The following is a 27,352-nucleotide window of genomic DNA, read 5'->3' as shown; positions in this document are numbered from 1 at the left end:
TGCTACAAAGAGGGGTTTGATGGGTGTAACGTGACCCTTGGTTATCTTGCAAAGGGAGCTTATGCTTGATTAAAAGATGATCCATTCCTGAAATCTCTGGAACAAGGTCACCATGAAACATTTCTTTCACGAAGGATGGCCAAAATGAAACAAAGCATAAAACTCTAGAATTGGAAGGGCCACCAGAGTCCCTTCTCTGCATCTGGAGAGCCTCATGCCCAGCGAGGTACAACTGGCCCCTGACCAGTGGTGGTATGCTACCGGTTTGGATCGGTTCGACCGAACCGGTAGTAAAAAAAAAAAAAGGAAAAAAGCCAACGATCAGCTGAGAGAAGGAAAAAACTCCTCCACAATCAGCTGAGAGGAAAAAGAAGAGAAAAGTGCAGGATCAGCCCTCCCCAGGATCATCGGCTGAGAAAGTCATTGTCCATCCCTTACTTCTCTGCGCTTGAAACAGACAATGGTGAGGATTGAGCCCCTGCAGGCTAATACAATGGCTCTGCAAGTTTTATTTCATTTATAAATGCTCAACAGCCAAAGTCATTAATCAGATTTTCACGAGTACTCGATTGTTTAGATGCAAAAAAGCAAGGTTTGTTTTTCAGAAAGAAGCAAAGGGGGGAGAGGCATCTCTTCCACACTAATTGAGCAGTAATTTCATTACAAAAATAAATAAATAAAATAAACCAAAGTCTAATTTAAAATCTGTCATCTAATTAATTAGGAACACTGATTTAGCCAGCTACGTTTTATTTTTCCCAATTATTGCAGTCTGGGCCAGTTTGGGTTGGGAGGGGGAGTAATCCTCTGAATGCAAATAGCCATTGAGGAGGCTCAGCAGTCCTTCAATCAGAATAGAGCTGGAAGGGACCTTTGAGGTCTTCTAGTCCAACCCCCTGCTCAAGCAGGAGACCCTATACCATTTCAGACAAGTGACTGTCCACTTTCTTCTTAAAAACCTCCAGTGATGGAGCGCTCATGATTTCTAAAGGCAAGCTACTCCAATGCTTGCAGGTCAACTTGTGTGAGTGGCAGCCAGTGCATACATACATGCGCATCACACAAGTTGAGCTGCATTTACATGGCCCAGTTCCCCTCTCCCCTCCCTCCCAGCTGCACCACCAACTTGCAAAGTCTGGGGACTGCTGCCTTAGCACCCTATCAATGCCTTGCAGGAGCAATGAGGAAGAGTTTAAATTAGCTGGTCCAGGACAAGATTCACACGGACAACATCTACATTCCAACCTGGTTGGGAGTGATGGGGAGAGCAAGTTTCCTCCATGTTCCTAAGCTCAGCGGAAGCACCCGAGTGGGTTGGCCTGGCTAAAACTGCAACAAGAGCAAACTTGGCTTCTTAGCTAAAGTTTTACCAACAAAGAAATAAAGGGAGACAAGTATAGATCTCTTTCAAGCTATTTAGCTCTCATCAGCTAGCCAAACGCTTCTGGGATTCAAACCTGGGCTACTTACATATTAGGTAGATGTAAGAATAGGAACAGGAGAATAGAATAGAGTAGAGTAGAATAGAGTAGAGTAGAGTATAATAGAGTAGAATAGTTTAGAACAGGAATAGAATAGCAATAGGAGTAGGAGTAGAATAGAATAGGAGAATAGGATAGGATAGGATAGGATAGGATAGGATAGGATAGGATAGGATAGGATAGGATAGGATAGGATAGGATAGGATAGAACAGAATAGAACAGAACAGTAATAGAATAGGAGTAGGAGTAGAAAGAAATAGAATAGAATAGAATAGAATAGAATAGAATAGAATAGAATAGAATAGAATAGAATAGAATAGAATAGAATAGAAGTAGGAGTAGGAGTAATAGAATAGAATAGGAGTAGGAAAATAGAATAGGAATAGAATAGGAATAGGAACAGAATAGAAATAGGAGAATAGAATAGGATAGGATAGGATAGAATAGGATAGGAATAGGAATAGGAGTAGAATAGGAGTAGAATAGAACAGAATAGAACATAATAGAACGGAATGGAATGGAACAGAACAGAACAGAATAAGAAAGAATAGGAATAGAATTCTTTATTGGCCAAGTGTGATTGGACACACAAGGAATTTGTCTTCAGTTTAACCCCTATTAACCTCTAAGCCCAGACTCCCAGGAGGTTTTGGCTAGTTGATGAGAGCTAAATAGCTTGAAATTGATCTATAGAATTCTCCCTGTCTTGCTTTGTCGGTAAAACACAAATTCAAGAGAAAAACAGTTGGTCATGAAAGCGACTGCCTGTGAAGGCTCCTGGATTGGGGTTGAAAGGTGAAAGCAGAAGCAGTATGCTCCATCCCATAATTGGGGAGACCAGGTTGCCAATAGACCGGACCCGCTGGGGAAAAAAAACAAGAGGTTGGAAGGAAGCATTCCAGCCCTCTTCCTGCCTGAGACTGGACCCATGGATCCCCTGGGTGGATCAGGAGGCTGGAATCTCCTCCTCAAACTATGAATGTCCACTTTCAGCCCTGAATCACCTCCAGAGTTTAGTTCATAAACAGCGTTTCTTATCTGCCTTCTCTTCAGCACACAGAATATCCACAGGGCAGCTTCTTGCAAGACCACGTTGCCAGGTGGAGAAGTCAACGATGTACACATAGTCGTCCTCATTTAGTGACCAGTCTCAGTTATAAGGGTGATTAAAAAAGTAACTTTATGACTCCCATTTATGACCCACACAGGTCTGTCAAGCAAACTAAACCCAGACATGGTTTGGCTCAGTGGCCACTTTGCTTAACGGCACGGTGGGCGTTCCCAGTTGTGGTCACTGAACGAGGACGGCCTGTAGTGCTGAGTGCCAGAACCTCAGCAGGTGGCAGTCCTTGGCTAGCCTCAGCAACAAAGCTGGATCAAGACTGGCTAGGAGGTGGACAAGCTAGGCAGGACGCTGCAAGAAGCCAATGTCCAGTTGCCCCCAAAATGATACAGACGAAGACTTTAAAGAGACTTAAGGTGGAAAAGTCTAATTTTGAAAGACGAGGACTGCCAAATACTTCTCTCCCCTCGCCCCCTCCCCCTTTGAAAGCTTACTTGTTTCCTGCAAGGCCGAGCAGCACCGGCGGCTGGGAAGGGAGCGCTCCGGCAGAGCTTTGGCGCTCCTGGATCAGTTACAGACCCATGGGGCACGCGGCTGAGTTTCCATGGCAAATGCTCCCCAGGACAGTAACCTAATAGGGGCGTCCTTTGCAGCCCAGCCTAGCCAGGGAGAAGCAGGCAGGGCCTGGGATGGACAGAGGAGAAGGATTGAGGAGTTCAACAGAGAGATGGAGGGGCTGCACTCACTGTGGGCTGTGCCTTATATACATTTCGTGGGAATTGTAGTGGCACGCAATTGTGATGGACAGAAGCTCTCAAAGACAGTGAGCCATAGAGCGGCCTGGCTGGCCCCTTCCGAGTCAAAACACAGCAAAAGGAAGTAATGGTGAGTAGTAAGTAGTACTACACCTAGGAAGATCACACCTAGAGTACTGCATCAGAGGTGGCATTCAGCAGGTTCTGACCAGTTCTGGAGAACCGGTAGCAGAAATTTTGAGTAGCTAGGAGAACCGGCAAATCCCACCTCTGACTGGAAATTTTATAGTGTCCTTCCCAACACGCCCACCAAGCCACATCCACAGAACCCGTAGTAAAAAAATTCAGTCCCACCACTGTACTGCATCCCGTTTTGGTCACCACACTAAAAAAAAGATGTTGAGACTCTAGAAAAAGTGCAGAGAAGAGCAACCAGGATGATGAGGGGACTGGAGGCTAAAACGTATGATGAATGGTTGCAGGAACTGGGTATGTCTGGTCTAGTGAAGAGAAGGACCAGGGGAGAGAGGAGAGCAGCCTTCCAATACTTGAGGGGCTGCCCAAGAGAGGAGGAGGGGGTCAAGCTATTTTCCAAGGAACCTGAAGGCCAGAGAAGGAATAATGGACGGAAACTGATCAAGGGGAGATTCAACCTGGAAATAAGGAGAAACTTTCTGGCAGTGAGAACAATCAACCAATGGAACAGAAGTTGCCCTCAGAAGTTGTGGGAGCTTCATCTCTGGAAGTTTTCAAAAAGAGATTGGACTGCCACTTGTCCAAAATGGTGTAGGGTCTCCTGTTCGGGCGGGGATCCATCCAGGCTGCCTGCAGGTCATGGGTTCGGCCAGAATGACCTGTTGTGAGGGCTATGAATCACCAGGTGGAGCCCAGGAAAGCCTTTGTGCCCAGGTGCACATTTTACATTTTGTATTTATATTTTGCCTGTCTCAAAGGTGCAGAGGTTTTTCAAAGGGCACCTGGAGTGTTTTTTTTCCTTTGAGGAGGAGGAAGAAAACATTTCACTTCTCATCCAGGAAGCTTCATCACTCACTAATCTAGAGAAAAGAAGGAACTAGGGGAAACATGATAGTTGCCTTCCAGTATTTGAGGGGCTACCACGAAGAAGTGGGGGTCAAACTATTCTCCACAGCCCCAGGGGGCAGGACAAGAAACTATGGGTGGAAAGCAGTGGTGGGATTCAAATTGTTTTACTACTGGTGCTGTGGGCATCGCTTGGTGGGCGTGGCAGGGGAAGGATATTGTAAAATCTCCAGTCAGAAATGGGATTTGCCAGTTCTGTGAACTACTCAACATTTCCGCTACCGGTTCTCCAGAACTGGTCAGAACCTGCTGGTGGAAACTGATCAAAGACAGAAGCAACCTAGAATTAAGGAGAAACTTCTTGACAGTGAGAACAACCAACCAGTGGAACAGTTTTGCCTTCAGAAGTTGTGGGGGCTCCATCACTGGAGGCTTTTAAGAAGAGACTAGACAGTCACTTGTCCGAGATGGTATAGTTTTTCCTGCTTGAGCAGGGGGCTGGACTAGAAGACCTCCAAGGTCCCTTCCAGCTCTATTCTGATTCTAAGATGGGGGGAAGCGATGGAAGCCTTACTTCTGATGGGATTGGGAGGGTGGAAAGATCATATTTCTTTCTTGGTCGTTAGCACTTATATTTGGCTTGTTGTGAGATCTTTTCTTCTTGTTGTTGTTATTTAAACAGCGTGTGTTTATGATGCTGCGTCAACCGCTCTCGCTCCCCCGGAGACTCTCCTGCCTGCGGCGCTACGGCCGCGGAGGAACAGCGCAGAGCGAGGCCGAAAGGAAACCGACCCCATCGCTCTTCCCGATTCAGCCTCAACGGGAGGGTTCTCCGTCCGGCTCCTACAATTCCCATCCTGCCTTCTCCCGCGCGGGCGCGTGACGTCACGAGGGCGGCCGGCTCCGGCGTTCGCGGATTGGACGACGGCTGGCTCCGCCCCTGCCCTCCCTCGGACTGTCATGGCGGCGCCCGTTCCGGGGATCAGGGAAATTGCCGGTAGCGGGCCCGTTGCTAAGCGACGAGGCGGGGGAGGGGGGCGCCTCTCGGCGGGTTGCAGGGAAGGGGCCCCGAAATGAGCGGCCGCCCCTCGCCATAAGCTGCCGCTTATAAGAGCGGGCGGCGGGAGAGCCTCCCCGGTCTAAGCGAGCAGCCGCAGCGGGTGTGCCCGGCGCTTCTAGGGGTTCCGGGGAGGAAGCGGCCTGGCCCGCTGCGAGGCCACCCGCCTCCTGGCTCGCCCCGCTGACTCCTTAGGTGTAGCTGGCAGGAACGGCCGTGGGGGAGGGGGGCGCAGATACAGGTAGTCCTCGACTTACAACCGTTCGTTTAGTGACCGTTCAAAATCACACCGGCGCCGAAAGAAGTGACCTGTGACCATTTTTCACACTTACGACCGTTGCAGCGTTCCCCAAATTCAGACGCTTGGCAGCTGACCCATATTTACGATGGTTGCCGCGTCCAGGTCACGTGATCCCTTTTACGACCTTCTGGCAAGCAGACTGAATGGGGAGAAGCCAGATTCACTTAACGTCACTAGTTTTTCAATGACAGTGTTTAATTTAGCAACTGGGGTGAAAGGTCGTATAATGGGACAAAATTAAATGTCTCATGTAGCAACTGAAATCTTGGGCTCAATTGTGGCCGTATGTTGAGGGCTACCTGTATTCCCCCTAGAGCCCATTCCCGCCTCGCCCCATGCAAACTGTGGGTGGGGAAGACCAAGCCCACTTTTACCCCTTTGGGGGCACCCAGACAGAGCCCGGCTGACCCTCCCCAGGGTTGCAGATGTGGAAGCCATGCTGGCGGGTCTCCTTGGGCCTGAAGGGGAAGTCAAGTGGCTGGCCACGACCTGCTAAGGTGTGCGTGGATTTTGCAGGGCGAGATGGACTTCGTGATCCTCTTCGGCCTGTACCTCGGCCTGGTGCTGCTCAGCGTGGCGGTCTGCGTCTCCTCCCGACGGGAGCAAAGCTTCTCTTGGAGGCTCATCAGGGGCACAATTGAAGTAAGGGGCATCCAGCTGTGTGCCAGTTTCTGCCCTCCCAACACCAATCTCCACGCATCTGGCTTGGACCCCAGTCCAGTCCAGTCCCTTATCTTATTTTTATTTTTCAAATAATTTCTACACCACCCATCACACTTGCCTTTGGATGGCTAACTTTCCCTTGCGGGGGGGGGGGAAAGAAAAGGAAGGCCCAGCATTATAGCTTCTCCTCCTTCCAGCATTTTGTATGTCAACCTCCATCCCGTCCTTCATTTGCAGCCTCTGCTCTAGTAAAGAGTAAAAGCAAAGTTCCCAGAATCATTTCCTTTAGCGTGGACAACAGCCCCTTTCGTGGAAGAAGATGGAAATGCTTCTTGTATGCCATTTCCTGAAATGAACTTATTGACTTAGGAAATTTATGGGCTGCTCCAATCTGTTCCAACTTTGGGCAGCTTACAAAGTACAAAAACAAATGCTATGGAAACACAAATGAAATCACAAAGCCAGGGGAGAAACAACTTTGAAACAATACCATACAATAGATCCGTCACCGGCTCTAACCCAAGACCTGGGCCAGGTCTCAAAGGCTTATTTGAAAAGAACCAGGAGGAGTTCCCTGCAGATCTCAGGGGGGCATTTCAAAGAATAGGATCCATGAGAGAGAGAGAGGACTTGATTTCTGAGACTTTTTCTCCCCATATAGACAAATTCAGCCTTCAAACACTGGGACAATATCTTGATAGCATCACCTGTGGCTGTGGCTTAAGATGCAAATCTGAGTATCATGCATCCCACAATCCAGTGGCCTCATGTGAATGTTAAACAAGAGGGATGAGAGCATTGAGTCCCGTTGTACCCAACATAAGAGGGGTCTCTGGTTTCTTCTCTCTCCCCTCCAGCTAGACCTCCAGCTAGATACTGGAAATCGTTCAGGATGGCTACCCTTTCCCTGCCCAAGCACTGTCAGGAATCAGCAACAAGAATGACCAGTGCTGTCTTTAACTACCAAGACTATTATTACGATGGGAGCTGTCTGGGTCTCTTGGGAGATGCTGTTTCAATAGATGACATCATTTGATGTAGGATCCTAATTTAAACAAAATATCTTGGAAGAACTGTGGGGTAGTGGCATTCTCTCCTTGTTGATGGGACCGTGGTTCCCTGTCCTCCCCCTTTTTCTAAAGATGTGGAGGATTACTTCAGCAATGACTCTTTCCATCTCAGGGCCTCTTTTATTGCTGTTTGACACCTAACAACCTGAAGGTTAGCATCAAGACTGACAACGATCTTGCAGGTTTTGTGAGTGAGTGTGTTTATCTGTGCTCCCCACCCCCCCACCTATTCCTTTTTTTACATAATTATGTTGCCCTTTTTCTCCTTCGATGCAGGTATTCTCCTATGTCATTCCAGCTCCAGTTCAAAGAGGAGCTCAGAAGGCAATTCAGGGACTCTTCCATTCCAGGTATTGCCTGTCTGTTTCTTTATTGGCTACATTCTCTGGCATTTGTGAATATTGGCATTAATGGGCCCTTGGGAACATCCTAGCTTGGTTAAAATGGCTTCCCGTGCCGTTCAAATTTGCAACGTCCCTTCTGCATACTTACCTCCTAGTTTTATATTCCCTACAATTTTGTGGTATCACATTGATCTTTACATTTTGTTTGGGGTGAGGTCTGCTGGACTATTCTCCCCTTTCTTCGGGATCTTTGAGTTGTTAGAAATTGCTTCTGTGTTGGCAAGAAGCCTGGCACATATTTGTAGTAATTCAGCATCCCCACAACATACTCCCAGGAGCTCCTGGACCTTCCCAGCCTCCTGTTTGCTGCTCCCAGAGCAGCTGTGGAACAAAAGAGGCCCTTCCTCACAAGCTTCTTAGCTTGGAACAGAATAGCAATAGCACAGATTTATATACCGCTTCATTGTGCTTTCCAGCCCTCTCTAAGTGGTTTACAGAGTCAACCTCGTTCCCCCAACAATCTAGGTCCTCATTTTTACCCTCCTGGGAAGGATGGAAAGAGGAGTCAACCTTGAGCCTGGTGGGAATCGAACTGCCGAACTGCCAGCAGTCAGCAGAAGTAACCTGCAGTACTGCACTCTCACCACTGCGCCATCGTGGCTCACAGGAGGGCAGTCATTCTGTGATCCTAGGTCACCTTCTAATTCTTTGGGCCATCCGGTCTCAGCAGAATTCCTACATTTGGACGCTTCTAAGGGGATGGTCTTTGGAAAGGATGCAAGCCAAAGAAATTAATAAATACGCCACCCTAAACCTACAAAAAGCAGAACCCACCTTGGCCTGCTGTGCAAAGGCAGCTGCCGGGCGAGATGAATTCACCTAAGGTGTCTGTATTGAATTCTGAGTTAGGATTGTCACCCACAGAACATGTTTTGAGGCCTGATATGCCATCTCCGGTCAGAGGCCTTTCCCTTTCCCTTCGAAGCGGGGAAGAGAAACGCATCTCGTTCTCTCCTTGCTGCAGGAATTCTTTCTTTGTGGTCTTGCACTTGATCTTGGAAGGGCTGGTTTATGGCGAGTATACCTGGGAAGTCTTCAGCTACTGCCAAGAGCTGCAGTTCAGCAGGCTCATCCTCTTTCTTCCTTATCTCCTGTTGGCTGTGAATGCAGCTTTCTTCATCCTCTGCTCCAGGAGTAACCCAGGTGAGGCCTTTTTTCCGTGCAGTCTCAGCTCTTGAGACACTGGCCCTATCCTGGGCGGTTGATGGTGCCCCACTGCCCGCCAGCTGGCTGTGCCCTGGGCAAGTGATGGTTTGGGTTGAGCTTGTTCTCTTTCCACATCAGTAGAACCTTAACCTCAAGGCTTGAATATCACTTGGAGTCTTATTTGTTTATTTAATTTATATGGCCGCCTATTCACCCATGGTGACTTGAGGCGGTTTACACAATGTAAAACCATATTTAAAACAAAAAATTAAAATTAAAAAAAAACAATAAAAAGTAACAAAAAGAATCAAATAAATTTGTAAAGTACAATAGAATAAAATTTGGGATGGGGGAATCAACTCCCACCTCCCGCCCCGATGATAGCAGATCACACTAGCCATTTGATGGGCTCCATCCCTCTCTGGGTTCCCCAGACCCGCTGGCAAAACCAGGTCTTCAGTGCCCTTCGGAAGAGTGCTAGAGTGGGGGCCGTTCTAATCTCTGGGAGTGGGGGGTGTGATGATGTTTCAGAGAGAGGGAGCCATCACAGAGAAGGCCCTTCTTCTGGGTACCACCAGGTGTATCTCCCTCAGGGGTGGGACCCGCAGAGTCAGGTAGATGTGACCGGCAAGAGACATTCCCTCAGATAACCCGGTGTATGTATGACTTAAGAGGCCGGATTGCTGATATACAGGTAGTCCTTGACCATAATTCAGCCCAAAATTCCTCTTGCTAAGTGAGACGTTTGTGAAGTGAGTTCTGTCCCATTTAACAACCTTTCTTGCCACAGTTGTTAAGTGAATCAGATGGAGGCCTAATGCAAAAAAGCAGTTAGCTGGGCATATCTGTGATGCAGTTAAGGGATGTGAAGAACAGCCCACAGATGTACAGAGCAGGAGAAAGTTGCTTCAGAGGAAAACTGGATTTTACCTCTAGGGCAGTGGTGCCCAAACTTGGCAACTTTAAGACTTGTGGACTTCAACTTCCAGAATTCTGGAAGTTGAAGTCCATAAGTGTCACGCCCCTGTCTGAATCTGATTCATAGGGGGAGGCCGAACCGCTGACAGGGAGTGGGAGTGTGGCTCCGTTGGTTGTGAAAGAAACTGGAGAAGGGCAAAGTCTGTCTGGAGGAGGAATTCTGGGAGTTGAAGTCCACAAGACCCCTGATTTACATGAATCATTTATGCCAGTGGAATATCACTAAACGAGGAAACATTAATTCATGAAAGAAAGGAAGGAAAAAACTGCCCCATTGGTATAATGTAGGGGTCCCCAAACTTAGCAACTTTAAAACTTGTGGACTTCAACTCCCAGAATTCTTGGCTGGAGAATTCTGGGAGTTGAAGTCCACAAGTCTTAAAGTTGCTAAGTTTGGGGGGCCCCTGCTCTACGGTGTCTCTGATCTGAACCCTCGAGGTTAACTTTATAGTGCTTCAGGCACATGACAGGAAGGAAATCTTACAACAGCCAAGACCTTGCAGCCCTGATTGTAAATCATAGTAAGAATCCTTGCTTTTCCCCACAAGGTATCATCACCAAATCCAACCAGCTTCTCTTTCTTCATGCATATGCATACGACGGTCTGATGTTTCAAGAAGATGCTGAATGCCCTACCTGCGCAGTGAGAAAGCCAGCCCGATCCAGGCACTGCGGTAAGAGTCTCGATTTAGCATTTGCCCTCCCGAGCTCCATTTTCAATGGCAAGAGGCACCACCGGCCGGTCCTGGTGGCCCCATGGGCCAGATCTAAGCACCCTGTGGGCCGGATCCAGCCCACGGCCCTTGAGTTAGACACCCCTGCCATAGATCGAAATGCTGCCATATTTGGCTTTCAACTTGCTTATGATTTCTTAACACGTTGACCCTCCTCCATTCTCTGCTCAGGTGTGTGCCGTGGCTGCGTGCATCGTTTTGATCATCACTGTGTTTGGGTCAACAACTGCATTGGCGCCTTCAACATCCGGTTTTTCCTTTGCTACCTGCTGACTTTGACCTCCATGGCTGCTTCTGTTGCAGCTGTAACGGCCAGCTTTCTCATCCAGGTGGTCCTTTTGTCAAATCTTACATTGGGACATTACACTGATGACCAAGGTCAAGAGCATCCAGTTGATACCTTCTTCCTGATTCAGGTAAATATTGACTAACTGCTGACTCGTGCATTTTTCACGAGGAGGGAGGGGATACAGAGCTGGGTTTCAGAAGCCTGTGAGGGTATAGAGTGGATTGAAGTCATGTCTGTGTCTCGGAGACTCAAATATTGAAAATATGAATATATGAAAATATTGATAGGACATTAAATGGTTTGGAATAGAATAGAATTCTTTATTGGCCAAATGTGATTGGACACACAAGGAATTTGTCTTCGGTGCGTAAGTGTACATAAAAGATATAAGTGATGAATCAGGTTCATAGTCATCATGAATAATAAGATACAACAGTGATAATCATAGGATATTAAATAAGCAATCAAAACCAAATGAGACTAAATAAAACAATATAAATCATAAAGATTCAAGCGACAAGGATATAAGTCGTAAATAGAAAAGAAGATAGGTAATAGGAAGGATTGAGAATAGTAATACAGAATAGAATAGAATTCTTTTATTGGCCAAGTGTGACACACAAGGAATTTGTCTTAGTGAAAATACTCTTTGTATACATAAAAGAGACATTCATCGAGAGTCAAGAATCATCAGGTACAACACTTAATAATAGTCATAGAGTACAATAAGCAATCAAATCATACTAGGAAACCATCCATGTAACAACAGTCCATACAGTCTTAGTAGTTTGGCAGTGTGGTGGGAATTGGTTGTAAATGATTTTGCTTACTTTTTCATCACCGTCAAAGCTCTCAACCAATAGAACCATTGTGTGATGTTTCCTCACAGGAAATAGCCATATGGCCAAACTGCTTCAGCAGAAGGCTAGGCTTACATGAGCTCTGGGGTCTCTTCTAACTCAGATTTTGTAAACGATGTTGCCAGAAAGAATTACTTGCCAGAATTACTAGGCCGGGGGTTACCTGGAGATCCTGAGCACCTGGATTTTAACTCTTTCTCCCCTTCTCTTCACAGCAACTTTTCCTGACCTTTCCTAGAATTGTATTCATGCTGGGTTTTGTCATCCTTCTGTTGGTCATTCTGGGCTCCTATTTCTGCTTCATCCTGTACCTTGTACTGACCAACCAGACGAGCAACGAATGGTTTAAATCAGCAAGATACACACACTCATACTCAGAGCAATACAGCAGACAGGAAGGCTATAGAAATATCTACTCCAAAGGAGTCTGGGCCAATCTGGCAGAAATTGTGAGGCCTCTGACGAGTCCTGTGAAGAAAAGGAAGTGAAGCCTTGCACCTGTGGAGCTGGCAAAACAAGAGTTTTCGCATTACAAACTTAACCTTTCATGGAATGAAGTTTTTATTCTGTCTACTAAAGGACTATTCAGAAGCGGAAAAATGAGCTAACGTATTAGATTTGTTAATGTGCACACCCAGTGCTATTGTTTGCACTTTTAAAAGTTTGCCTGCTTAAAAGCCCTGGGGAGGAGGTGATGCATTGTTATTGTGGTGGTGTGATTGGTCGCAGTTTGTTTTTAGACACAATTTGGCATTTTTATCCACCTATTGAGTACTTTCCAAGGACCTGGGAAAAGCAGATGATGTTGGAGGCTGTTAAAAGATCTCATTGCAGGATTTAGGCCGTTCTGAGTCAAGCTGCCTTTTGCAATTGACTGGTGGGACTTTTGTCAATCATGTTCCAAGTGTTGCTCTAGAGGTTTGGGGATTGCACTCAAGGTGCCTATTACTGTTGGGACTATCTTCGTTCTCCTTTGCCACAGCTGCTCCGTTTTTTTATTTGCGTGCCTTTGTATTTTATGGTTTTCTCCAGTTCTCTCTCTCTTAGTCCGCTGTCTCCAAATACTGCCATCTCCTCTATCTTGTATTTTTATGGATTTTTATGGTTAAGTCTTGGAGTGTTATAAGATGAATGCTTGTCTGTATTGTTATTACTACATATTTTATAAATTATTACATATTTTTGGGGACGTGAGGTGAGTGGAGGCCTACGTCTATTTCATTTCCTGCTGCAAATTACCAGGAAGGCCCACTCCAGAGCTAGTTCTGCAGGGAACTGGAACTATGCAATGCCCTGAACTGCATTATGTGGGTATTTGAAACTTCTAAGAAGCCAATTCTATGGTTGGGTCCCTCCCATCCTTAAATTATAAGGGCTAAATTTCTGTTTGAGGCCTCTTGCACAATTCCTTTTCCTGCTACACCGACAAGACATTCCTGGGAGAGAAATAACCACTGATACATTTGAAGCCTTCAGCACTCTCCTTTAATTACATCGGAATACAATAATATAAAAAATTGTTTTGTTTAAAAAAATATTTACAAGTTAAATCAGACAATAGATAATTAAAAGCTACATGGTTGCAAAAATGTACAGTGTGGCCTTTCTGAGTATTCCGGCAATACAAATAAAGCCGCTGGTTTTCTAAAATGATAAAACCCACATTCCTATGAAAAAAAAGCAAGCCGAGTTTCCTCCCACACGTGGGAACCTCTCACTGCCACGTCATTAAGTATCCCTGCACACAATTTTCTTTTTTTTACTCTAAAGTGCTTTACTCGAGAACTGCCTGGTTTCAACAGGTTGCCACACCCAGAAGGGCCAGGTACCCTCCCTGACCAGAACATGTGGCCACCTGTTCATTCATCACTTGCTCAGTGAACACGCCGTGAGAAGCAGCACACAAACGGGCTCTTGGGGCGACGTCACTGGACCTGGGACCTGGGTGCAGCCAGGCTGCCACTCTGAAAAGCTTCCCCTCTGGGCGCCCTAGACAATCACAGCCTGAACTTCTAGGTCATCGTCGTCCTCGTGGGCTGCGATCACAAACTCCCCCGTGTGCTCCATTATCTCAATGTCTTCGGATGCCACCATGGTCACGGTGGCTTCCTCCACCTCCCCCCCGCCCTCCGTGGTCAGCACAGCCCCTTCCCCAATCGCTGAAGCCAGGGTCATGGCGACTTGCTCGGTCAGGCTCTCCGGAGTTGCTATGGCAATTGTGTCGGGGTCCACGCCCTCTGCTGTCATGGTTGAGTCATCTGCCACCGTGACATTCTGGACAATTATCTGGTGGCCAGAATTGGCTTGGTTTACTATCTGTTGAACCACTTTCATTATATGACTGTCCACCTGCACAGTGGGGGGAAAACAACTTAGAATCACTTTATTGTCACTTCGAATGCACATTAATCGGCATGTGTTAAAATGAAATTTAGTGAAATACAGCCGTCAAAGGGTCACCACCTCCAATATACACTATATAACCATGGCAGAATGAATGAATGAATGAATAATAAATTATGAACATACCCACATATATGACACAGTGACAACACATTCTAGTTTGAGTGTACACAAGTACAGAGAGAGAAAACTGATGGCATAGGGAACAAAGCTGTTACCAGAATCTGGTAGTCCTGCTAGAAATACTTCGAAACCTCCTCCCAGAGGGGAGCACGAGAAAGAGACCCTAAACTGGGTGTGTGGGGTCCCTAACAATGCTTAGAGCTCTAAGCACAGAGCGCTTATAAGCAGCATCCTGAATAATCCAAAGCGGGCTTCCTATAATCTCCACTGCCCTTACCACTCTCTGTAGGGACTTTCTATCTGAGGCACTGCTGCCACCAAACCAAACAGCGATGCAGTTTGTTAAAAAAAAAAAAAAAACCTCTCAACCGTGGCTCTGTAAAGTGGCCAGAACAGAAGGAGAAAGATGTGCTCGCAGGAAATGCAGACGCTGGTTTGCACGCTTCACGAAGGATGATGTGTGGAGAGACCAATTCAAATTGTTAGTTATCTGCAAGGTACGTTTGTCTTTGCTTATCCTGTGCATCAGGACCCAGCACTTCGGAGCAGGGTTACATCTTGCTACTTAGTGCAGTTTAAAATCTTCACTGTGGAGGAAAGCCAGTCCACACACAAGCAGTGAGTGGCTCAAAGGCTGAACTTCTTGCAGTGCATTTTTGGTTCCCAGGCCATCAATACTGACCCTCTTGTTCAACCCTAAAAACAGGAAAGGGGCTCCACCTCAGTCTCAGCACCACATTCAACTGAAATGTAGCTAATCAACAAAGGATTCATTGTTTCTGTCAGGGCAATTCTAAAATAGAAACTCACAAACCAGTTTATTAGGTTTGCCTCACACTAAAGGAGAAACCAGAGACCTCGAAGCAAAAATAATTTCCTATTCCCTAATATTATTCATCTTCCAAGACACTCCCACACAATCTGAAATGCAGTGAATGAGATGCAATCCCATTTCTGAGAGCCAGGCCAAATAAGAAGGGCTATCCAATTTGAGGACCAGAAATCACAATCTTGAAACTTTGTTGTGTGTCTGCATTGTGTGAGATCCAGGATTGGGGGGGGCGGGGAAGGAACGGGTGATGAGATTAGCCACTTTAGGAACAACCATTCACCTTTTCCCTTCACCCTCGATTCCCTTCTAATTCTTCATCCCAGATGATTACATTTATTAAGGCTTGAATTCTTAACGATAAAGGAGAAACATCCTGGAATCAGCCTTTTAATGTGCCTCTTTCTGTCCAGTTATTATTAAAAAATTTTTTAAATGTACTGGCCATCCAGCTTCAGCTGGCTCCTGAAATAAACCGGGGCAGAAAGGGATTTCCCCGAAGGAAAGTGGCTGGCGGCAGACGTCCCTATACCTACCGCAAGCTGGTGGATGCAGAGACTAAGCTAGAGATTAGCTCACTGGACTTAGCAGAGCCAAATTCATGCCACGCTCTGCTTGCCTATGGAGGTCCCGTGGCTTGGGGATTTAGCGCTTGGGGGAAGGATTGGCTCCTTGAAGCGCCGAAAACAGCCGTTGCTGCGATCGTCAGAAAGCCTCCTTGAGAGCAACCCACCTCGTGCCTGGTTCCTTCGATGATCTCAGCAGCTTCGCTGGTTTCCAGGTCTTCAGCAGCTGTCTTTAAGAAAGAACGCACAGCCATTCAGAGATACTTCAGGGCTGCGGCCTCCTCCTCGGCAGCCCCAGTCCTTAGGCACTTCCTAGTCTTGTCCAGGAGTGTGCACGATGGGTCTCCATAGTTCTTGGCCCACGTTAGGCCTCCAGTGCTGGGATATTAATCGCTTTCAAAGGGCTTCCCCGGGGAGACGTGCTTACCTCAATTATGTATTCCTGTGTATCTGCCACCACTGAGGAAAACTCCACCAGGACTGTAGGGGGATCTTCCGAAATAACCGTCGCAGCCAAACGGTCAGCCGACTGGCCCTCCTCTGACCCCACTGCTTCTTCAGCTTCTTTCAAGGCAAGGAGGCAGCCACCTGGGGAAGGTGGAGGAAAACAGACAGCTCAGCAGCAATTAAAAGAACAGCAGGAAGGATTTTCCCCATTAAGGTCAATGTGCAGAAGAGCTGCTTACATAAATAACTGGACCCTTAAGTCATGTGGTAAAGGAGAAATCGAAGATATCACACATGTTTTATTGCACTGTAAGTTAAGGGTTTTTAGGTCAAGGCATATTCTCCCCTTATTAGAAAGATTACCAGGGAGGATGGACAGTTTTTATGTAGATTATCTCCTCTGGGACTCAAACCCGGCTATCACGTGTAGCGTAGCAAAATTCTGTGCAGCTACCACGACCACAAGGAAAATCCGATACAAAATTAAAAGATGTTTACTGCACCCATTTCTTGTGGATATCTCTAACCATTTTTAGAGAATCTTATATTTACACACACAAACTTACCGGCTCTCCCATCATATAACCAAGGGCAAGAGCCATATTGTTTGATACTATGTATTTTATTATTATGGACCTTATTACTTAGTAGTAGTAGTAGTAGTAATAACGCTATTGTAAATAGTGATAATTTTGTCTATTACTGGTCTCCGACTTAATAGTTTATTATTATTATCAGGACCCTTAAGTCATTCCATATAGATAGTCCCCGAATTATGATCACAACGTCATCCAAAATTTCCAAAAAATAAGCAAGACATTTAAGCGAGTTGGGTCCCATTTTACAACTTTTTTTTTGCCACGGTTGTTAAGCAACCACTGCTTAACAGTGCAATACTTATCACTTAATCACTTAACCGTTCTTAGGTGAGCCTGACTTCCCCCACTGACTTTGCTTCTTGGAGGCCAGTTGAGAAGATTAGAAATGGTGATCTGCATCTCCCCAGGGCAGTGCAACTGGCACAAACATGGGCCAATGGTTAGGCACTCAAAATTTGATCACGTGACCAGAGTCAGTCATTAAGTGTGGAAACCGAAGTCACTTTTTTCAGTCTTTTGAAACTTCAAATGGCCATTAAGTGAATGGTTGTAAGTCAAGTCATCTGTATCAAGGCACACCAGATTTATTGCATTGCTATACGCGAATTGACTTTTTTTAAAAAAAAAAATCTAAATATTTTGCTGTGCATTAACATAGTAAGTAAGGCTCAAGATTTTTCCACACCTTCAAAGCCTCTTTACTTACCTTCCCCTGGGACTAAAAATGCTTCATAGCAGCAGCTCCGTAGCACTTGAAAGAGATCAGGGGACAGACAGGTGGAAGGGCAACGAACCCAGCTTCTCTGCCGGAAGCCAGGGGGGAAGTAGGAGCACACACACCTATCTCTGAGACAAACCATCCTCCATCTCACCTTTGGTCCTCAGGTGCCGATTGAGGGTGCCATGCTCCGCAAACCCACGGCCGCATTTGTAACACTTGAATGGCTTCTCGCCCGTGTGGTGACGGATGTGGCGCACCAAAGAGCCCTTTTCCCGAAAGCCTTGGTTACAGAACTGGCAGACGAATGGCTTTTCGTCCAGGTGCGTTCGGAAATGAACCTGCTGTGCATTCTGTGGGAAAGAGGATCCTGTGAGTCAGCTTGAATTCCACAACTGTAGTAACTACTGAGATCCCATGGATGGCGCTAGATGCTAGCAGCAAACTGCAGTGTTTAAAACCTATATGGGGCCTCTTGGCTACTTGCATGATTTCATTCCCTATATCTTGGTGAAGGTGGAAAGTCCCGGACTTTCCAGACATATAGGTGATCTCATTTACTAACATCACCACTAGTATTAAGGATTGGTTGGGAGGTTGTACCCATGTAGTTGGGAGGTTGCACCCATGTGGGATCTATTCTCCAGTCCAAATACTGTATATATGTTACTTTTCCTTGCTTGCAAAAATGGTATAAAATAAATGCTGCCCGGGCAGTCAGACATCTTGGCACCCTGCACAATGACTGATCTTTGAAATCCATCACACAACTGCTGGTTTTCCAAAACTGATTTTTAAAAACCGATATATTCCCTTCCTAAACCCGCACACATGCAAAAATGCAATTCAGTTTCAGGCCAGAAACTCCCTATCTTTCTGGAGCAAGTGCAAATAATCATGCTGCAACAGGTATCACCGAGCACCCTTTGGGTTTTTATGGGTGGAAGGATGGGTAGATGGATAGGCAGATAGACAGACAGGTATGTCTAAAAAACCCGGTGCATCATGAAATGGCCATAATTTTCTTATTGAGTGGGGAGTTGGTCAGACTACAGGAGTACAGTCAAAAACAGTCACCACTTTCATGAGATTCCCCCCTTCTGTTTTCTGAAAGAAATCAGTTGATCAGGGCTATGATATCAATACTAAGACAGACTAACATCTAAGATAGGCAGGTTCAGCAACAGCTAAGGCTCAAACACACGAAGTCTTAGGAAACAGGAACCCCCAAAGGTACGAAGCTCCTACCTTGGTCTTGTACCTCTTCCCGCATTTGGGGCAAGGATACGGCCGCTCGTCAGAATGCACTCGCCTGTGCCCCTTCACATGTGCAATTGTCTTATACAGCTTGCCACACTCCCCACAACGGAACCGCCGTTCGTTCACATGCACTTCCTGATGCTTTTTCAGCAAGTATCCTTTGGTGAATTCTTTGCCACACTCCTCACATGTAAAAGACTTGTAGTCTTTTTTTTTTTGGGGAATAAAAGGAGATAGGACACACACAAAAATGGTTACGAATGGAAAACCCAGGACTTTTATCAACTTTAAAGACGAGTTTCTCTGGGCCTGTTCACCAAGGCCTGGCCGAGCAAGCATGACTGCACTACCTACATTCCTCATAAACCAAGACAAAGGAATGTCTACGGAGATTCTCAGTCATCCAGACAGTCCTGGTTGTCCCAAAGGTGCTTTTTCAAAAAGGCAACTGGACTTTGTTTTTTTCCTTGAAGATGTTTCACTTTTCATCCAAGAAGCTTCTTCGGTTCTGACTGAATGGTGGAGAATGGAGGGATTTATATTCCTTGCAGTCATCTGCTCATTAGGACTCTTTCTGAGAGTCACTGAAGTCCCCAGAAAAAAAAACCCTAATGACCAACTGCAAGGATATATAAATTCTTCCATTCTCCACCATTCAGTCAGAAGTGAAGAAGCTTCTTAGATGAGAAGTGAAACATCATCAAGGAAAAACAAAGAAAGTCCAAATACCTTTGAGACAAGACAACGGAACGGTTATCTGATGGTGTCTGATTGCTCTAAACCAGAGGTCCCCAAACTTGGCAACTTTAAGACTTGTAGACTTCAACTCCCAGAATTCCCAGAATTTCTCAGCTAGCTTTGCTCAGCCAGCTTTCAATTCTGGGAGTTGAAGTCTACAAGTCTTAAAGTTGCCAAGGTTGGAGACCTCTGCTCTAAACATGTGGAATATCAGATTAAGAGCCATGTAGATTAAATGCTAAGGCGAAGAAAGAAACACTCCAGTCTTCTAAGGGCTCTGATTTGGCCTGTGACAGCAACAGCCCTGTGGAAGGATGCAGGAGAAGAGGAAACTCCCCCACACCTCATTTTAAGCTCTGGGTTAATCGGGAGAGGATACTACACAATTACTGCTGCCTAGGTATGAATGACCAGGACCAAAATGAAGAATTGGCTTCAAAGTTTGAGAAAACTGCTTAGTTCAAGCAGACAACTACATATTTAGCTCAAACATAAACCTGGTATCTGGCTGTGCAGAAACTAGATTTAAAACTGCTCCTAGCAGTAAGTTTTTTTTGCACCAATAGAACCCAGCAAAACTGCATCTGGATATTAACGCAGGGATCTTAAAACTCATCTGTATAAGTTAGTAGGCAAAGGGCAAAAGCCAAAATAGGAATTTCAATAAGAACAAACACAAAGTCCCAAAATTTGGTAGGAGGCTTCAAGGACACCAAAAAGGAGAAAGGTCTGGGATCTTGGTGGATAAATACGAACTTACAAAGTGATATAACCACAAAGAAAATAAGACTGACTGAATCAACAGAAAGACAGAAGGGTCAGGATCAAAAGAACTCATTATTCCTCTTTATTCTGCATTGGTTAGACCCTATTTAGAATACAGGAAGTCCTTGATTTACAACCACCACCATTGAGTGTGTAATTACAGTCATAAGTCATGCCAGTCATTAAACAAATCTCCACGTGACTGCACCCACTTTTATGACTTTTGCAGTGTTTCCAGGGAGTAAATGCCAGTTTCCAGCAAAAAAAAAAACACATCATAAATTGTGGTCATATAAACCACAGGACACCGCAAGTGGCAGTAAATGCAGATGACTTGCCAACCGCCCAAAATGTGATCACACAAAAACAACCCCAGGGAAGGACTTTGCCTGCAGGACCCTGGAGGAAGAGGCCTCGCAGGATGTCACTTTACCTAGATGTCCACTGATGTGGAGGTCGAGACTACTCTGCTCCTTGAAGGTTTCGCTGCAATAAGGGCACGCGTGTCGCTTACATTCATGGGTCGCTTCGGGATCTGGCTATGAAACAAAGGGAGCCCAGCATAAATTACTTGCGCGTTTGACCAAGAGATTACAAGAGAAAGTTAAAGCAAACTCGAGAGTCCCGTTCTGATACGCAGCCCTACCAACACAGCCCAACACAGTACAGACCACGAAAGACACGCTTGGCAGCGAGCCAAGCAGGCTGCATTTAAAGGAAGAAGGATGAACTTACAGCTTCTAGGTGCTCAATTTCCACATACTGCTCTTCACACAATTTCTCAGATGTTTCCACCTCTTTGTCCTTTAAGTCCTCAGCAGCTCCAGCTATGCCGTTTTCATCGGACTTGGCACCCTCCTCTATGGAAACCCGCTCGATCACAATTCCAGAATTCCTCATGGCTTCTCGCAGTAAGTTCTCATTGTCCTCTCGGTCTGGGGACAGTTCCTCAAGATTGGACGACTGAAGGAAATAAGAGTGCAGCAACAATGACTGCTAATGTCAGACCTGCCTCAGCTTGAGCCTCTAAGAAAGAACCATCCTTGACTCCATTTGCTGAGAAAGGTATCGTTTACGAGAGGTCAAGTGAAATACAGTAATGCAAAGCCAGAACTGAAATTCACAGGCCAAAATCCCCAAGTCTAACTTTTTCTCCCTTAGGTGCCCCCTGGTGCTGCCCCCCCACCACGTCCAATCAAATTCAAAGAAGATGTTTTTCAAACAGTCGCTCCACGGGTGGGTTGGCATGCAGCTGCGTTCTGTTCCCAGCTGGTTGACTGTGGAGCAGCGTCTCAGGGAGAGGCAGTGAAATTTTCGTTTCTCTCCCATCCTCCCCCTTCCCATTCAGTCCCCCTAGAATTCATGGCATTCATTGGCACCGAACAGTAGCAAAGCACAAGCGTGAGGTGACAGCTGACAGCTAAGCAGGAAGAAAAAACTTTAACCTTGAATCCCACAAGTTGCCAAAAGCTGTTCTTTCCTATCAACATTTCTCATAGTTTTGACTTCAGGAACCTGTCGAAATGTCGTTCTCCTTCCTGACTTACATCTGGAGCTCTGAGAGTTTTGTTTGGCCGGCTTAAGTTTGAAATGCACTGCAGATCCTTCACAAGACGAACCTCAAGCAGTGAGTTGTTATTATGGGCTTTCTGGCACACTGACCAGGGTAGGAAGCATCCCTTCTCCTGGGTGTTACAAGATCATATCTCGCCCACCCACAGATTGCACTAACCTCTTGTCCTAATGCCTTGGTTTCCGAGACTGGGAGCTCCTGCATCTGGACATGGACCTCATGGAGGACATTCCCTTTTGCATCCGTCACCAGGTGGATTACAGGGGAGGTCTCCACGGACGGAGCTGCCAGCGAGGGGATGGCTTCACTGCTGGAGTTGCTAGCCCCTTCAAGAAAAGCAGCGCATAGCTAAGAGCGCCATCAGAGACTGAGTTCAAGGGAAGGAAGCAAAGCCAAGCACTTCAGTCGCTCCCTCCGGCTAAGTTGGGCTACTGCCCTGCCAGAGGCACACAAGGCAACCCGAGCCTTCGGAGGATGCTTTCACATGAACTTTAGGGGATGCCAGCGCAGTTCTCTGATGGACCAGAGATTAATGCTTGCCTAAGGCCCTCATTACAAGTTCATGGCAGAATCCTGGCACGGTGCCGGACTCTACTTGAACTATGAGAAGGTAAACCCTAAGAGATCTCCCGAGGCCCAGACCTTGTACGAAGCCTGGCTAAGCATGGAAAACTAGTTTATAGTACAGTGTGTTGGGCTGATGAAGGGTTAATTTTGGGCCGTGTCTCTTCATTCCTTCACCTGCCTGTGCATCAATTTGAGTAAGTGGATACTGAATTACTACATGTTCTATACTTGCACAACGTGCCGAAATCAAATTTCCTGGGTTCACACAGCACATTTACAAAAAAAGTCCATTACACTGGCCACTACTGTGGCTAGATGTGTAGAGATCCGTCCCTGATGAAATGAGTGTGGTGTCCTCCAGAGTGCTCTGCGTGACCCAGGGCTTATTTCTGTTCTGTCTTGGTCATCAGCATCAATCAAAATCCTTCACCCTTTATTTTTTGGTGCTATTTATTGCCTCACTAATCTCTTCACCTGAAGCCCTGGCAACGTGCTTCCTGAACCTAAAGCCTGCTTCCATAAATGGCGTGATTAGGACAGCCAGTTCTTTCAGCATCCCATTATGGAAACTGGCAGAAAACAGACCCTCCAAGTCCATCTCTGGTTTACAGACTGATGACTCTGGGTAGACAAGATCCAGATTTATGGGGTTTTCGGAATGCATGTTCAATCCAAATGGATCTGTTTCATCAGTGTCTTACCACTGTGTTGTCCCAGGGTTCACTTCATCTGTATAGATGTCCAAATCACAATTTCCTAACTCCTCCTTTCATTCTGAATAAAACAGGCCTTTTCTATCAGGTATTATACCAGAGGTCTCCAAACTTGGCAACTTGAGACTTGTGGACTTCAACTCTTAGGACTCCTCAGCCAGCTATACTGGCTGGAGAATTCTGGGAGTTGAAGTCCACAAGTCTTAAAGTTGCCAAGTTTGGGGACCCCTGCATTATACTAATTGGGCCGCTTTTTTCCTTCCTTTCTTTTGTGAACTGATATTTCCTTCCTTTCTTTCATTTAGTGATATGCCACTGAATTATGGCATAAATGGTTCGTGTAAATCAGGGGTTTTAAAACTTGACAGCTTTAAGACGTGTGGACTTCAACTCCCAGAATTCCTCCTCCAGTCATGTTAGCTTAGGAATTCTGGGAGTTGAAGTCCAAACGTCTTAAACTTGCCAAGTTTGAAGACCCTTGATGTAAATTATTACTGCATAAATATTCTGGGCCCATCCTCACATCTGATGCCAAATTGTATCAATTCTATTCCATCCCCCCAAAAAAAAGGCAAGGCAGAGCCATTTGGATAAGAGCAGGGGAGGCCTTTTCACTGACCTGAGGCTACGTCCTCTTTGCTAACAACTATTTCTTTGTTCATATTGAAGCGGATTTTCTCAGTGCATGGCGTTAGGGATTTCAAATGTCGAGTCAAGGCTCCTGATTCCCGGAAGCTTTTCCCACATTTCTTGCACTTGTAAGGACGCTCATCTGGAGAAACCAAAGGAAAGTTACTTTGTAGAAAAACATGGCTCCACTGTCTCTTAAGTGAAGTTTCTGCTGCCAACCCTTCAGAAAAGAGTAAATTTGCTGGGAGACCTATATATAGCTTCTCAACCGTAGGAGCATGGAGGACAAGGTAATGCTTAAGCATCAGGAATTAATCCTGGAATCCTTTTATGCAAATCCCTCATCCTAGCTGTTTAAATACCATTTAACCCCCAATGTCTTCCCCTGTGCTCTTTTTAGTCCTACTGCTGAAAGTTGCTCAATAACCAAGTCCTCTCTTTACCTGTGTGACGACGATGATGTCGGATCAGCGAGCCCTTGGTCCTGAAAGATGTCCCACATAATTTACACTCGTAGTCCTTCCTGCTGCTGTGAGTGATCATGTGAGCCTTGAGAATGCTGGCCTAGAACCAAAGGATACAAAGGTTTATGGTGCTGCCAGACATGGGGCTAGTTTTAAGAACATGACACTTCAAACTATAACGCTGTTGCCTTTTCTTACCCCAGAGGCAAGAACTGTTGTCTCTCAATAGCATCATCTTATTTATCATTTATCTAACAGTACTATGAGCATTGCTAAAATCCTTAACATACCGTCTTAAATGTCTTGTGGCATAATTCACAGACGTAACGACCTTCCTTATTAACCAGCAGTTTAACTTTGATAAGTTCCAGAGAAGCACCTTCCCCTGGGCCTTCTGGATTATTCTGAGTAATTCCACCATCTTCATCACTGTGGCCATTGGGGCTTTCAAAGACATGATCTTCACCTACAACAACCTCCTTGATTTGCCCACTACCTGCAAAGAGGCCCAAAGCCAGTTAGATTCTTTAGAGAAGATCATGTTCCATAACCAGCTATTGCTACTTTTTGGGTGGCCATATTGGACAAACACCCCACCCCCACCGCCCCCATGATGGAGTTTCTGCCATTCAGACTGAAGCAAATCCCTCTGTAGGCCTTGGCAGAACACGAAGGGTTGTCAGTAGAGAAAGCACTTCCATGCAATGTTCATATGAATTTACTCTTAAAAAGCTTTAAATCTTTATTTTTCTTCAGGAAAAAAATATTGTTTTCTTTCTCTTGGGTTTTCCCCAGTTCCCAATAACCTTAGACCAACATAGATTTACAGAACAACTTTAAGATATTATTTATCTTAATAATTCGTAGCATGATATTTTCCTTTTCATTGCACTTTGTGTGAAGAGCATGTTTTTATGTAACCTTCAGAGGACCTGACTTTTGACAGTTATGTTTATTCAAAATAATGGAAAATTACAAAGTCACAACAAATTGCTGCACATGGCACCATACCATTTATCTTTTAATCCATCGCTGCCAGCATTGATTGACAGCAGCAACATTTCAAGAGGATTCCTTCCTAAATGCCAGGAACTGAATCTGAGATCTTTTGCATGAAAAGCAGTCACACTTCCTCCGTTACACTCCTCCCCCTTAAACCCTTGCAGCAGGCTTACTGATTGCCTAAAATAACTTTTAAGTGGCTGGTAGACCTACCTACAATTTCAGGTACATGGCCGATTTCTTCTGTTATTGGAGCTGCTTCAACAACTATATGAGCTACAGTTATAGCTGCTTCAACTGGCGAAATCACCTGATGGAACAAATGGAGCTTTAATATGAAAATACCTCTTGTGGTAGGGATGTTCCAAAATATATTTTTAACATAAAATTTACAATGCTGCAAGTGGTAAAAGCATCTCCCATGTCTTATGCTAAAGTTTCTTCTAAGGATGAGGTGATGCATTTTGCAACCATTACCCATCTGAGCCTACAAAAGCTACAATTTATCCAGCTTGCAAACCCACCCACCCCCAGCCTGGTCCCCAGCGAGATCACATGTCCCGCAAGCTTAGATGCTGCCTCGAGAAAACTTGCCGGGGTTGCTGCTGCGGTTGCATCCTGAGGTCTCTGGCAAATCTTCTGCAGCTTGTGCTGCACAAATTCTTCCAAAGAAGTGAACTCGGACTGGCAGCGACCACATTTGTGCCTATCATCTTCATCTAGAAGGCAAGAAAATAAGGACCCTGTCACACTTTTTAAGGCAGCGTGAAAAGGAGATTCCCAAATAACCAATCACAGCAACTGTATTCGTTCGGACCTTTACAGGCTTGGGATAATAAAACAGTAGCAACAGCTTAAACAATTGTCAGTCATTCCAAAGCAAACCGTGGAGCATCTTTTTAAGACCAGGGCAAGAACGGTGATCAAGATCCGGCCTACACAATCAAAAACAAGCTCAAGCCAGGCTGGGATTCAGTCTCCAAAATGGGGTGCCTGAGAAAGGCTCCCTTGCCAGCCACCCCTATACAGCCCCAGAAAGAGTCGTAAGAGCATCTCCTCCGATTGGACAGCCATCTAATCAGAAACAGTACAGCTCTCCTGCCAGAGCAGGGGGTTGGACTAGATGACCTCCAAGGACCCCCCCAACTCTGTTACTGTTAGCTTCCTGGCACCTGCACCAGCCCGGTTGGGGGGGGTGGGGGGTTGAATCCATGCTCAAAAGCAGGGAGGCCCTCAGCAGAAAGGGCCAGGCACCCCCTACCTACCCTGAAAGCCTCTTTTCTCGGGGCTACGCCACCCCGGGGAAGCGGCGCCGTCCCCTATTCCCTGCTTGCCCCTTGGCCCATCTGCCTGCGCTCTCTCCTTCCGCCCCACAACACCCCTGCGAGGTAGGCCGCCGCAGAGAGCAACTCTTCGCAGCTCGAGAAACCGACCGGGCTGCGCCTCGCCACCAGACCGACGACACCACCCACCCACCCCCGAAGGTTCCGTATAGAATTGAGCCGCCGCCCCTCAGAAGACAGGCCCGTCCCCCGCGGCGAAGACGAGGCGCCGCTTCTCCCGGAAGGCCCTGAAACACCGTCACTGAGCGGCGCCTCCCCCGCCTTCCTCCGGCCGGCAGTACCTTCTTCCTCGAAAGGCGTCGGGAGGCTGAGGAAGGCGGCGGCGGCGGGAGACTGAGGGAGGCCGCCCGCCGCCGTCGCCTCAGCAGCGCCCTCGCGTCCCCGTGGCCCAGCTGCCGTAAGCCCCGCCGGCCCAGCGCCCGTTGCCATCGCGGCTTCCATGTCGCAAGGCGCCGCAACCACCAAGATGGCGGCTTTACGGCCGTGTCGTCATAACAACGGGCCGGCGCTGCGGGGAAGCGGGCTCGCTTGAGCTTCGTCGCAGTCCCAGCGGGCAGGCGCGGCCGGGCAGGCGCTCAGCCAACGGGAAGACGAGGACGGCTCACCTACGGGGGCGGGGCCTGCACGGCGTTACAGCCAACGGCTCAGCCAATCGGCGCGCACTTCTCCCCGGGCAGCCAATCAGCGGCGCCGGATCCGGTTTCCGGAGGTTTGGCCAGAAGAGCAAGAGGCGGCCCTGTCCCGCCTCCTAGCCAATCAACGCGGCGGG

At 46.5% G+C, this 27,352-nt stretch overlaps 2 protein-coding genes across 5 annotated transcripts; one reads left to right on the top strand and one right to left on the bottom strand.

Annotated features, from left to right (window-relative positions):
* The first annotated feature begins 5,221 nt into the window (after positions 1–5,221).
* On the top strand, positions 5,222–13,432 carry ZDHHC4 (zDHHC palmitoyltransferase 4). 3 transcript variants are annotated; one of them, XM_026704088.2, is made up of 7 exons: positions 5,222–5,338; positions 6,216–6,341; positions 7,709–7,782; positions 8,801–8,979; positions 10,509–10,634; positions 10,866–11,110; positions 12,059–13,432. In XM_026704088.2, exons 2-7 carry the CDS (start codon positions 6,222–6,224, stop codon positions 12,329–12,331), a joined length of 1,017 nt encoding a protein of 338 aa, XP_026559873.1. In that variant the 5' UTR covers positions 5,222–5,338; positions 6,216–6,221; the 3' UTR covers positions 12,332–13,432. The 3 variants fall into 3 exon arrangements, with proteins under 3 accessions (XP_026559873.1, XP_087768738.1, XP_087768739.1); XM_087912612.1 differs by lacking the exon at positions 5,222–5,338 and adding an exon at positions 5,376–5,889; XM_087912613.1 differs by lacking the exon at positions 5,222–5,338 and having other exon boundaries at positions 5,376–6,341.
* On the bottom strand, positions 13,306–27,341 carry E4F1 (E4F transcription factor 1). Of its 2 annotated transcripts, XM_026704085.2 has the most exons (14): positions 26,865–27,341; positions 25,835–25,959; positions 25,454–25,550; positions 24,529–24,734; positions 24,218–24,338; positions 23,764–23,916; positions 22,024–22,190; positions 21,027–21,254; positions 20,725–20,830; positions 18,777–18,994; positions 17,683–17,881; positions 16,192–16,352; positions 15,932–15,994; positions 13,306–14,192 (listed from the first exon to the last, which is right to left on the bottom strand). In XM_026704085.2, the coding sequence occupies exons 1-14, from the start codon at positions 27,022–27,024 to the stop codon at positions 13,833–13,835; spliced, it is 2,364 nt and encodes a 787-aa protein (XP_026559870.1). In that variant the 5' UTR covers positions 27,025–27,341; the 3' UTR covers positions 13,306–13,832. The 2 variants fall into 2 exon arrangements, with proteins under 2 accessions (XP_026559870.1, XP_087768730.1); XM_087912604.1 differs by lacking the exon at positions 15,932–15,994 and having other exon boundaries at positions 26,865–27,100.
* Positions 27,342–27,352: the final 11 nt, after the last annotated feature.

Source organism: Pseudonaja textilis, chromosome 14 (genome assembly GCF_049901715.1).
Source record: "Pseudonaja textilis isolate UNSWEBS1 chromosome 14, rPseTex1.2, whole genome shotgun sequence".
Lineage (NCBI taxonomy): Eukaryota > Metazoa > Chordata > Lepidosauria > Squamata > Elapidae > Pseudonaja > Pseudonaja textilis.
The sequence above is the reverse complement of the archived record's forward strand: the minus strand, read 5'-3'. Positions and strand labels throughout refer to the sequence as shown.

What these genes read in the sequence shown, in the direction of transcription:
- ZDHHC4 (XM_087912612.1), top strand. Translation starts at nt 5,785, where the DNA reads ATGGTTGCCGCGTCCAGGTCACGTGATCCCTTTTACGACCTTCTGGCA. An exon ending in TCACTAGTTTTTCAATGACA is followed by an intron (nt 5,890 to 6,215) that starts GTGTTTAATTTA and finishes TGGATTTTGCAG; the next exon opens with GGCGAGATGGACTTCGTGAT. An exon ending in AGCCCGATCCAGGCACTGCG is followed by an intron (nt 10,635 to 10,865) that starts GTAAGAGTCTCG and finishes TTCTCTGCTCAG; the next exon opens with GTGTGTGCCGTGGCTGCGTG.
- E4F1 (XM_026704085.2), bottom strand. Translation starts at nt 27,024, where the DNA reads ATGGAAGCCGCGATGGCAACGGGCGCTGGGCCGGCGGGGCTTACGGCA. An exon ending in ACATCATCGTCGTCACACAG is followed by an intron (nt 23,917 to 24,217) that starts GTAAAGAGAGGA and finishes TGGTTTCTCCAG; the next exon opens with ATGAGCGTCCTTACAAGTGC. An exon ending in TCGGCACCTGAGGACCAAAG is followed by an intron (nt 16,353 to 17,682) that starts GTGAGATGGAGG and finishes CACCTTCCCCAG; the next exon opens with GTGGCTGCCTCCTTGCCTTG.